Below are 12853 nucleotides of genomic sequence, written 5' to 3' on the forward strand. Positions count from 1 at the left end.
TGCAGGATACGCCATATCCAAGGTAGAAAATACCACATATACAGCTATAATCAGTCAATACATACTAATCTCAGTCAGTGCTGCGCTGTGTTTACCCTACCAGGTATGGGATTGGTGTTTCAATCCGTAGTTGATGGTTAAGTATTTCATACCCATGGCAAGTATCTTTCCTCTGCCTTTGGCAACAAGCTCTAAAGTTTTAATGCAGGAAATGACATCCTGTTAACCGTCTCCTCGGAAAGCATCCACGAGCCCTGTGCTCACTGCTATACAGCATCATTTCAGGGGAGAATAATCAATAATTCATTGGGAGCCAGAGCCATAGGTCTGAAATTGCTTTCCTTATTGGAACTACCTTTTAAATGCAACAACGCTTTCCAGAGCCACATCTCCGCTCTGCCACCCCGCTCAAAAGCGGGACCTGGGGACAAAAGAGCAACTGTGAAGAGCAAGGTATATATATGTCATTCATATATATATATATATATATATATGACACCCGTAATCCCCAGGGGACCAGTTTATCGTGAAAGGCATGGAGATTCGTGAAAACAGCGAGATGCGGAAACAAGACTGCGTTCCTGCAATGCTCACAGTCCTTCCTTTCAGAAAGGAGATAAGGACTACACGGAGGGTGGAGAAGAAGGGAGGTGGGGAGTCCCTTTGCTAAAAGGGAAGGAGGGGAGAAAAGAGTCCCTCTGCCCCCAACCTGCTCCATTTTCCACCTATTTTACCCCTGCTCAGCCCCCATAAAGCTGCGTGGGGCTTCGCACAGATCCTCGCTGACACTTACTCCTCTACTTCACCACGTGAAGCAGCTGCATGGACAGAAACACCGCCAGGAAGCAATAGGAGCAAAGAACAAAAAAACCATCTCAACCTCTTACAACAACAGAAAAATCTCCCACGGGGCTATAATCATTTCATGTTCTGATGACTGAGGGGTGGGTGTGATCCTTCTGCTGCCGCTCCAGCCCGGTGCGGCTCTGGGAGATTTCTCGTTGGCTTCAGCAGAGCCGCAGCTTTAGCCCTCCCACGGGCGCGCTTGTGCTGCTCCAGCTCTCAACAGAACGAAACCGTCCCTTTCGGCAGGTGCTGTGAATGCCCAGCGCGGGGATAGCGCCGACCCAGCACAACCAACAGCACGCTGGAAGAAAGCGACCCCCGCTTTGCGGTGGCACCTCACCAGCTGGCACCCAGCTGTCCTGCCCACCGCTGCGCTAGGCGAGGAGCAACGGCCCCAAACCTTCTCTTCCCAGGCTCCAGCTTCGGAAGGGGACAATCCTCCACTTGGGAAGTTGAACAAAGGGATTCAAATTCCTTGCTCATCCTCCCCCTCCTTTAGGAACCAACCCCTTTTCCCAGCACTGCACTGGACCCATTTCTAATGAGAGCAATGAGCTGTTACTAACAAGACCGATAAATGCAGGTTCCTGTGCTGACGGAAATCAAAACTCAAAAGCAGGAGTTTACGTGATTCTAACTACTACTAGGTTACAGGTACAATCTGGTCTATATTTAGCCCTGGAAACAAGCTTCTTTTGTTTAGGAAAACCCCATTTTGTAAATTTGAACATAATTCTAAAGATTCTGTTTAATCAAAATCAAATAAACTTGAAATGGAAAGGCCCAGATTTTCCCAAAGTTTACTTTTCATCCCAAAGGAACCAACAGGCTCAGTCCTTCCTCTGGAAAGCAAGAAGCTTCCCAAGCACCCAGTCATCTCCTTGATCGGTCCTCGCAGCAGAGGCCGAGGAGCCGTAGCAAACCGTACTGCGGGAGAGCAACAAACACAATGAACAGAGCTCTACAGTCACCCTGAGGTCTGTCTCAGAGATATCTACGGTTGCTTAAACCAAAACTCAGTTCACACGCTATAGGTTTAGACAGTCTACATTGCAAGCTGCACTTTGGTTTCTAGAGCTAAGGAGGGATCTTACTATCTTGCCTAGTATCACCAGCCACGACGGCTCTCAGGCCAAAACGTGCCTTAAAAGAAATCTTCAAAACCTCAGACTGTGGTGGGAAAAGGAAACGAACTCAATTTTTTTTTTTCCCATTAAGCTGCCTCTCTGGTGCTAATGGGAGTACAAAACGTGATGTCCACAGCCAGCTACTATATTCACACAGTTGCTGCTTCAGAGCACTTCAGGATCTGAAGGGAAATGACACCTTTTTTTCCTTAGAAGTTTTTCCATAGCAAAAAATATATTTGTTTGTTTGTTTGTTTCTTACAGCAAACACGCCCACTTTCTCAAAGAAAATGCAAACTGCGTTGAAATTCTACCTACAATTAAAACTCAGCCTTTTGCCACTGAAAAGCCGGCTTACCTGGACTAAATACGTTTGTTACATAGCTAAATCCTTTCGAGGCATCAGAGATGGGTGAGGAAATGGTATCTAAGACATTAGCAAATACAAAAACTCTCAATAGGTGTAAGGTCTTAAAACAAAGGAAATGCGTTTATAATAGACAGAGCCGCTTTTCTATGTACTATAATCACGTTAGAGAAACATTAAAAGCACCTCTTGAAACACACAGGACTGAAGAGCACCTTTGATTTAAATTTAACAAGCAGTTACTTTGACTGCTGGGTCAAGCAAAGCAAAAAGCAGAAGCAGAGAGGGAAACAGTTCTGCCTGCAAGTGACAGCCACAACGCACGTGCAGGAATGCCTTTTCATTCATGGTTTTACTACCTCACATCAGTTTGTATTTTCCAATTTGCCCGTATGTCATAATACATAATAGATGACAGCGGCTCCATTATGCATGGCACAGGGCACACCATTCAGTATCGAGAGCTTTATAGTATACCGGGATTTGCCAGATGTGTGGCATGCCTTGCTAATAGAAGGGCGAGTGATTCTGGGGTCTTTTTATTTTGTTTTCAACTCTAAACGTGACCTGCCTACTTCTAGTGACAGATGTAGCAGTTGATGTAATAACCTCTCATATCAAAGGAAGCGCTGTCATTGACTTCAGAGATGAGATCCTTTGGACTCAAATAAGGGAGGCTGGAATAAAACACAGGGAAGCTTGACAGAAGAATCTGCTTGTTACTTCTGGTCCATTTTCTCTCCGGTAAGACACCCCCATGTCTTCCAGCAATTCACCCTATTTAGCAGGCAAATCTAGTAGAGTATGCTCTACTTATTGACGGGGATGCTTACTGATGACTGTCACTAACAGGAAGAAGAAAACTAATTTACAGAGAATGCTGACAATAGGCAGAACTATCTGTCAAGGGACTAACTCAGGCTAAATACTAATTCAGTAACAGAAGCCTCCCCTCCCCCCAAGAGCCAAATTCTTTCCAATACCTCTAATATTTACAGAGGTCCCACTCTTCCATGTATATATTCATTAAGATGGTTTTCCTATGTATGAGCATATAAAACTGCAAATATTTTACCAGACTAGTTTCCTTCAAACTTTTAAGAAGCATACAGTAGACTCTTTTAAGTTTGGGAGACAGAAAATAAAAAATGTGGCTGCATTTTTCTACGTATGCACAGATAACTTTTATATATACATGTGTGTATACACATGTACACAGAGAACCGCTGCTCCCGTCTCTTATGCACAAAGCTGAGTCAATCCAGTTTAAATTTTTCTGAGTCTTTCCAGCAACCAACAAACAAATTAAAAGACCAGGCAGCAGAAGAAATATTGAAAACGAACCCACAAGGGCACCAACATCTTGGCCTGCTACCAATGATCAGTAACATTCAATTTCTTTCTTGGAGCCTGATCCAGCTCCCACTGAAGTCAGTGGGCATTTCACCATCAACTTCAGTGGGAGCTGGCTCAGCCTTCCCTCATTTTCCTCTCGGATTGGCAAGGGATGGAAATGTTAGAGACGCAGCATGGAGAGCTCCTGATGGGAGGAAATAACACATCATCAGCCCTTTGGCTGGTCAAGAAATGGGCACTGAATGTAAAACCTGTCCAGTTGCTGCAAGGACAACCACCATAATGCCCCACAAAAGGAAGGTGTGGTTCGTGCTCAGGAGAAAGGAATTCTTTCTGTCGGAGAAAAAAAAAATTATTCAGAGGTGACGACCGGCTAAGGGCTACCAACATTTCAAAGCCTACCAACGTTTCCTGTTTTCTGATACTCCAGAAGTATTACCGAGAGATAGAAACGTATTGGTATTAAAAAGAACCCCCCTGATATACAGGTGATAGCACTTGGCAAGCTGGATACTATTCGCATCCTGAGCGGGACGGAACGGGTGTCTCAGCGTAGCACAAACAGCGCACACGAGGGTACCGCCACAAGTGCGCTAGATGGTGCGCACGCCTGAATAAATTCACGCACACTAAACATCATCATACTGCCACTTGCTTTTATTTCAACCGAGTCCATTCCTATTATCTGATTGAAACATGCCCTCGATTTAGCTAAATCTGTGACCACCAGGGTGCCTGCTGCAATTTGCAAAGCACATGACAGCGCTTCTCATGTCAATAGCGGGGTCTGAACCACACCACTTTTATCTGCAGTTAACTTTTATTGTCACAGGCTTCCCTTGGGCTTTCCCTTTTTCACCATCCAAAATTGACTTTTTTTTTTTTCTTTAAATAAAAGGACAATTGTCTACTGCCAGTGACTGAGTCACTAACAATCGACAACGAACAACTGAATACTCTAGGCTGTCAGGATCAATAGTGGATTTATTACAAATACTTTTATCTTGGCTGAAAGAAATTTACATTAAAATTGGGAAATTGGCATACACATGCAAAAAGAGCATATTTAATCATGGATACACTCTAAAATCTTAACCTAGACCCCTTTTCAGCATTGATTCTATCATCAATTTCTTTCTATGACTTTCACTAGTGTTTGGCGAAGAAGTCCATCATAGGACACTTTGGAGGAACTCCTAAACCAGCAGCTACTTAAGGAATTTGTTTTTCTCTGTACTTTTTTAATGCTAACATAAATCTATTCCAGTAACGATTTCTGATTTACACCGCTCTAATCTAATGAACTCAGGGCAGCCAAATCCAACGCGGTTTTGCCTTTGTTGAGAATCTGTCTCCATTAAGCAGCCAGCCTCTGCTGATGGCTACAGTGATGACTTCAGGGATGCTGTAACTGTATGGGCAGTTACCCAACGTGCCTGGGACACAGCCAGATGGTTTTGCTTCTGAACTATCACTGCCACTAAGGAATTTGCTTGTGTGTGCAAAGTAAGTTAAACGCAACCTCATTTCAAAAGCGTTGGTAAAAGTTTTAGTTATTAGGGTACAAAGTCAAAACCTCAGACCAGAACTGATTACCATGACATACTATGAGGAGGTTCTTGTTTTGGGAAAACAGGCCCTTATTTTCTCAAGGATAAAGAAATGTCTCCACACTTACCTTATTTTAAAGGCTGTGCAGTTGGAATGAAGAAAATGGCACACTCTTAGTGGCTTATTTAATACAAGATGAGTAATATCTTTCACAAACTCTTCCCAAGGACACCGACAGTTATTGAATGACGCCTGTGCTAAAAGTGTTTTTGTTGATTATGTCAGGCCTTAAAAGATCATATTGAAACCCCACAGGAATGACTAACTGCAAAAGATGAGGAAATTTCTACATAAAAGGAGTCACTGAAATGATATCGTCATCTCTTTACTAGTGTGCCCCTAAAATATACGCACATATATACCCTGACCAATATGTTCTTCAGCAGAATGCATTCTTAAAAGGCTGTGAAAACTGTAGATAAAGAGCACTGAAACCCTGCTTTAGCTACATCTCTTTTATTGCCCAGTCCTTGGATCACTGCTAAAAATCAACACCAGTTTGTGCAGATGAAAATGTAATTCACACTACTTTAAGGACAGTGAAGCATCATTTTTTTCCACCATATCACTAAAATAGACACTGTGTATAGGAATGTCAGCACTGTGTAAAATGGAACTATACAGAAAAAAATCTCAATTGGTGAAGCTATACATCAAAGGAACAAAGGATGCAGAAACGCTGCTGGGCCTGCATCTTACAAGTATAACAAGACAGCATCAGGCAAAGCTAGCTGCCGATATACTGGGATATGACAATAGGGAGCATATACCTACTCGTATGGCCTATTATAGAGGCAAAACTATCCACTACTGCTCTATCATTCCCCAATGACTCGGAAGCACTTGTCTCAAACATACAAATGATGTCTCAACTCTAATCAGATCTACCTTAATAAGCAGACGTTACATTAAAAAAGAAAATGTAAGAGACCTACAGGAGGCTAGTTTATAGACTAGCCCTGGTGGATACACGCCCAGAACTTACCAAAATATCTGATCAGAAATGACCTCGGTGTTCAGACGTGTTAGATAAATGTGATTTATGTAACTGAAATGACAATAGCAGACAAGGCAATTCTTCTAAAATCCATTCAGAGGGAAGGTCCATGCTCTAGCATGCCAGCTTAGTAGTTTGGGGTGGAGGGTTAGGGAGAAAAGACTGTTGGCTAAGTAAACCAATAAATCCTCAACCAATAAATGACAAAATCCTATTTACAAATGGGAAATGACTCTGCTATTTCTGCATGCACGCACATATTGGTGCACCTTCGTGTATGATTTAGCCATCTGCAAAAGTGATAACTTGTTCTGAATAAGGAATAATTGTTTGCTTTTTCCTTCCTCCCCTCAATGAATCTTTCAGAGCTGGTCTTCAGCGACAAGAGATCTAAGGACACCTTGCTTATGATTCATCAGAGGATATAATAACGTGACAGGGACGGATGCTGACAAGGGTGATGTGACCTGAAAAACAGTATTCTATACAGAAAAGCAAAAAGAAGCTCTGAAAAAAACCAGTGAAATGCAGCTCCATGCTGTGCATTTTGAAGAGAAAACAGAGAGGTGGTGGATTTGGGAGGGGGGAAGGGGTTGGTTTTTTGTTCTCTGGAAATGGTCATTGTGTTTGATTGATTATGCATCCAAAACATAAAAAGACAAAACATATGGTACACAGCTATTGCTCGACACAAATGAATCGAGGTGGTCAGTCCAAGCGAGGTGCCTCCATGCTAGGGAAGCATTATAAAATATAACTCACAATATTCAGCAAAACCTTAACTACGTCTCCAGCCGAATGCAATTAGCATTAAACAAAGGCCTCAGACACAAAAGTCAGCTCCTTAACGCGCCGCACAGGTTAAGTGCGGAAAGGCTGCGGGCCCAGCAGTACAGAGGGAAAAAAAAAAAAGAAGAGGAGAGCAAAGGGAATCCACACTTACATGGCCTCTGACGGTTCCCGGTTCAGGCTACCTGTCTGTGCCTGCTGCAGAGACTGCGACCCTCCCATCCTCAGCGCGCCCTTGGGTTGCAGCTAGAGGCGAGCAAGGCCAGCTTCCTCCGTAATCCCACCAGCAAGGAGCCCTGCGAGCTCTGACTGTGGAGAGGCTGCAATACTGCAGTGCAGATGGAAACAGCTGCTTGCATCAGTGGCAGCACAAGCAGAAACACTTCAGCGGCAGCTTCTCTTCTCTGAACTGTTGCCAGTTTTTGGGGGTTTTCTTTCTTTTTTTTTTTTTTTTTTTTTTTTTTGTCCAGATGAACACTATTTATAAAATCAAATCAAATCCCAGCCACTGTGATGGGCTAATCATCTGCTAAACATCAGTGGTCCAAGCAGCGACGATGCAAGCGCCTCTAACACAGGACTATTGGCTATTGAAACTGGCTTTAAAAAAAAAAAAAAAAAAAAAAAGAAAGAAGAAAAGCAGACCCTCCCTTTAAGCACACATTGTCAGCTACTGTGGCTCCCTAAGGACCTACAGGCAGGACCATTATATTGTGTTGACTCAGCTGATTTGAAATGCAAATGCACGTGTGTGCGCTGGATGCCACGCATACATTTCCCTCTAATAACAGGCAAGTTGTGCACATCGGGATGATTGCACAGAGGATTAATAAGCAGAACGGCGGCTTTTTTTTTTTTTTTTTTTTTGCAGTTAAACAAATGAGCTCATCCCTCTTGCAAAAAATGGAATCTTCCATGAGGAACGTAGGGAGAATATCACGAGCAGCCAAGGTAAACAAGCCAATGTGGGAGCAGACCATGCCCTGCGCAGCTCCATCCCACAGATCGGTGCACTTAACTGCTGTGCTTCTGCCTCCACAGACCCCCTTGCTGGACCACCACGAGGTGGAGAACCACGGGGACGCTCATCATATAACACGGCGGTGATTCCTGGTGAGGATCTGTAAGCCCAGAAAGTATCTGTAAGCCCAAGCAAACAGCAGTCCAAACCCTACGAAGAAGCTCATCCTTTTGCCACTGCGGAGGTACCAGGGTATTAGGAATTCATGTGTATAACAAGCTGAAAGGGCTGGGCACCATCACTCTCCACATCACTGCCTTCAGCAAATAACAGATGCTCCGTGTATTTTATGTTTTGCATCATGAAAGGAGGGGAAAAAAAAAAAAAAAAAATCGGTTGTGCTACTGTCTATACTAGGAATTAAACTCTAGAGACACAAATGGCTCGAAGCTATGTAACAATTCTGGATACGTGATAGGGCAGAGAGGTCGAAAGGATCAGATAAATTTAACAGAAATATTAAAACATACTAACTTTCAAGCACCTACCACAGCACGGCTTTCATGTTGCAGGCCTCACTAGGCTCACACCTTAAACTGCAAAAAAGGGAAATCCAGTCGGGTTTGCTTACTTTACAGAAACAAGGACCGCTGTATACACGTGCAAGGTTCTGCCTCTCTGAGTGCACTCACAATAAATTGTTCTTGGGATAAGAGGAAACAAAGATGCTTAGTGAACACAAAGCACATTTCATTTCCAGAGACTGCCTAAAATTAAATTCTGTTTTGTGACCAGCATCAAAATAAATATGCCTATTGTCACTCTTTTTCTTTTTTAAAGCTAAGAGGAAAAGCTAACGAGTCAGCACTTTGTTTAGCCACAAACTTCCAAGCAAGCTACAATTCTGGGGTTGTTTCAGTTCTGGTGAAAGCCAAACCCTCATTTCTAGTGTCCCATTGCACAACACTCACCCGGAGTCCCCCACAGAAGCAGCTGTACCGCCTCACTTGGGGACGGAGCTTCAGAATTCCCGGTGCCCGGCTGGGTGCCTGAGCCACCGTTACCCCCAGGCTCTGCAGCAGAGCCGGCTCCGACGCTCCCTTGGGGAGGTGGTGGCAGCTCCCTGCGCCTTCTGTGCTTGCGGACTCCCCGGGGAAAGGTCTCACCGCTTGGGCAGCCCCACCTGCCCGAACAGCCACTTCCAGTCATCGCAAGAGATGAGGAGGAACCGGTCTTGTCCCAGGTGCCCTCACAACCCCACAACTCTCAGGGTAAGCGTTGAAAACACAGGACAGCGTCACTTGACAGGTTTGCACCTCTTCTGTGCTAGAGGATACAGGCCGCTCTTACGCTCTTTTACAGCAATATTTATTTCACCAGACGTTTACTAGGATAAGCATAAAATGCCATGAACTGGAGAATTTTGTTAATGACAGCAAATCAGCAGAGCCAAACACAAACACAACTCAGTGTGCAAAATTTTGCTACACAGGTATACACTTGTCAGGGGCATTCCTAAGTAAGTAAAACGCAGAATTTGAAGGAATTGTATGGAAAGCCCCATGTATACTCTGGCAGTAGATTTGAAATGGTTAATAACTCCAGTATTTCCATCCAATATGGGAAACCAATGGCACCAGCCAGCAGACTAAAATTACACAGCTGTATTCAGAGCCCCTATTAGGTTGAGGTTACAGCTTATCTCCAGTTTTGCATGTGGCAGCTCTATGGAACTACAGAGGACCGGTCTTTTGAATATCGTAAGAGCTCCCTACTGCATTTCATTTGTTACAGAGAAAGGGAAGGCATTGAGGAAAAAAATTTCCTTAGAAAGGCAAACACCATACTGAGAAAGTAAAGCCCTCGCAGGTCCCTGGAAGCCAACAGGGATAACACAGGCGCTATTTGTCCTGCTAGTGGGAAAAACAGGAATATTGTGGCATCTTCCTCACAAGTGTAAAGAATACACTTAGAAAGCCTGTGTCAACTCCCTCAAGTTTCATGGTTACATCTATTAAATAAACAAAGGCCCAATAAACAAAGGCTTGGATTGAATCCTGTCCTGAGGCAGCATGATCCTTTCAGGAGCTGTACAGTGGAGGAAAGTTTGATCCCGCTCCCACACACTTCTGTGCATCAGACATTCGAGTTCCACTAGAAATCGCAGGTCTCGGCTAACACCTTCGCTGACACTCTGTGGGATCGAGGGCTTCAGCATTTGAGCCCAGCTACGCCCCTGGCCCCTTTGCATGTAGTGTCCAGGTTAGCAGGGGGCTCTGGTCTACCGTGAGGGTGTCACAGACAAGGAACTGCCTCCTCCTGCCCTCCCTCTCACCCCAGTTTGTGTGCACAGCTCACGGCATGGCTCAGGGATTCACCAGGACAGCTCACCGCCTCTATGCCGCTCTGCTTATAGAGGATTTAACTCCTCGCTTTGAGAAATAACCATCCACTGCTCAATTCCAGCAGTGTGAACTGGAGCACCAGTAAAACAAGAACGTGGGCTGCAACACTAGTGAGACCTTGATGGATGTGCTTCTGTCAGTTTAGCGTCGATACTTCATTGACTGGCCAGAAGAGAGCTGCTTGGAGCCTTAGGGAAACGTTTCAGACCATGAAGGAGCTCAGTCCATTACACCCAACAGCACCTGCACAAAAAGTTACCTGCCCGAAAGCAGCAGTGGCCCTGACCAAGTACTACATCAACAAGATCCAATGAGAGAAACTAAAATTAGGAAAACAAAATCAAATCAACCTTCACGTGCAAACTCCTAATAAAGAGTACAGTTACCTCCTAGGGAGGGAACACATTTAATAATTCCCAAACTCCAGAGTCCGATGGTCTTTCAAAATAAAAAGACGTGCTGTAACTGAGCCTTGGACTTGAAAGTGTTTGCTGACTAAGGGATGCAAGTGTAACAAATAATAGACTGCAGTCTCTGGCCAACGCTGTGCAAGAAGCCAGACTGTAGGTTTCCTTCTGATCTGGCCATAAAATCTGTTCCACTGCAGAGCCGTCTGTGGACCAACCCCAGGCTGAGGTTCGGAGAGGGTCTGTCATTTTGCTTGTGTCTACATTCACCTAAACCCACGTATTCTTTAAACTACTCTACGTGCTCAGAGGATCATGTCACTCGTATCACTTGTGCTCCAGAGAGAGGGGACGTGTAATTAAGCATCATGCAACTCCAGCAGTAGGCTTGCAAAGCTGGCGCTGGCCTTTGATTTCTCTGTGGGGCAGAAGCCCAGAGCCTGAGAGACCTCAAGCCTGAACACAGCCGTGGTGCGATCAGCAGCGCCGGAAGGTTTTCCCCGCAGCCTGTCCTGGTTGGTAAGGAAGACCTCAGATGAGAGGGGAGCTCTCTCTCTCCTGCCTGGCCCCAGTCCATCCTCTGGGCCCGCCAAGAAGCATCAATTTAGTACTAAATTTAGTACTGGCTTTTAAAAATATATGAACTGTGTTGACATGATAAGTACATTTTGTGAGAACTGATCAAGAACCTAAAAAACCATACAGATGTAGCCAAAAAAAAAAAAAAAAAAATCCCACTGTGGCTTCAAAGGACTTAAAGATGCCCCAGGCATTTCAGCCTTGGGATGAACAGCCACAGAACAACTTATTGTGAGCCCACTGCTGAAAAAGACTATTTAAGTATTCGGTACCATCCTTTAAAATTTATCGTTTTCTCTTCCTGCCTGTTTCATCCATTTAAGCAAGAGCCGTATTTTGGCCTATAGTAAATTAATGTTTTATTGAAACCTGATGTCTATTGGTAAGTCATTTAAAATGCTGTACAGGCCCCTAAATATTTGGTCTTATTACATTTCATGTTTATATATAAATTCAGACTTCAGTCACTTGCACCCAATTTGAAATTTTTGACTTCCATCAAAAAACAGTGCTGGACAGGACCGTCGTAAGGTTTATGATACACTGAAATTTATGTTCTGTTTCTTTGCTTTCGGCTTCCCTGCCCGTGGTTCCAGGCATTTATGCTACTTATAAACATGACCTCACATACACACATGGAAACATCAAAGAGCATTCTGAAGAGAACCCTCCCTCACACATCTACCCCCCTTGGGAAGGGGTGGGTGAATGTTAAGCTATACCTCCTAGCTACAATGCATTATTGAGGTCCCGCGCAGAAATGAGCACCATATAAAGCAAACTGCATAGGACAGAGCAAAAGCCAACATCCCAGTAACAAAAAAGGGGTTTCTCTGGTATCCTGAAGGTTGCTGCCAAAGCTCTGAGGAACAGTACTGTCTACAAAATAATAAAAAAAAAAAAGGAAATGTTAACAAAGGCTAGATTATTGTTTAAATAGAATCCTCGCCCTCTCCCCCCAATATTTTTTTTTTTTATTATTTAGATGATATTGCTCTCAGATCCCAAAGCCTTGAGTGCAGCCTGAGAAGAAGTTTTCACCCCAAGGACCCCCTTATTATTAGGCTGCCAGGTATCAAAGGGCTCATGGCTCGGGCATCCACAACATCAGACGACTAAGAAACAACAACGTCTTTCCTAAAGGACTAAAAAGACCAAACCGCTCAAAAAAATATCAACACTATTCTGTATAGACACAGTTGCAAGGCAAACCAGTGCCTCTGGGAGGCTGGCTGTACTTTTGAGAACACATTAGCACATAAAAGCTTTGACATCTTTTGAAGTGCAGGGGTGACAGCCTTTTTAGGACACCCAAGGCTGGAGACTCCTGTACTCTAAAAGCCTTCCAGGAGCACCAGCCCTCCTTGGCCTTTGCTGATACTCCATCTAAGCACAGGCTCCATCTGCT

At 44.2% G+C, this 12853-nt stretch overlaps 1 protein-coding gene across 5 annotated transcripts in view; it reads right to left on the minus strand.

The window, feature by feature from the left end:
* TACC2 (transforming acidic coiled-coil containing protein 2) overlaps nt 1-12853 on the minus strand; it is a 150577-nt gene that overhangs the window by 57441 nt on the left and 80283 nt on the right. For 2 of the 5 annotated variants that reach the window (XM_082486496.1, XM_082486495.1), the window contains exon 1: nt 7248-7646. The exons of the other annotated variants lie outside the window; for them this stretch is intronic. In XM_082486496.1, the coding sequence (XP_082342622.1) occupies nt 7248-7315 (68 nt within the window). In that variant the 5' untranslated portion in view covers nt 7316-7646. Of the gene's footprint in view, nt 1-7247; nt 7647-12853 lie in introns of those variants that run through there. 5 annotated transcript variants of the gene reach the window in all.

Source organism: Vanellus vanellus, assembly GCF_965231255.1.
Source record: "Vanellus vanellus genome assembly, chromosome: 7".
NCBI lineage: Eukaryota > Metazoa > Chordata > Aves > Charadriiformes > Charadriidae > Vanellus > Vanellus vanellus.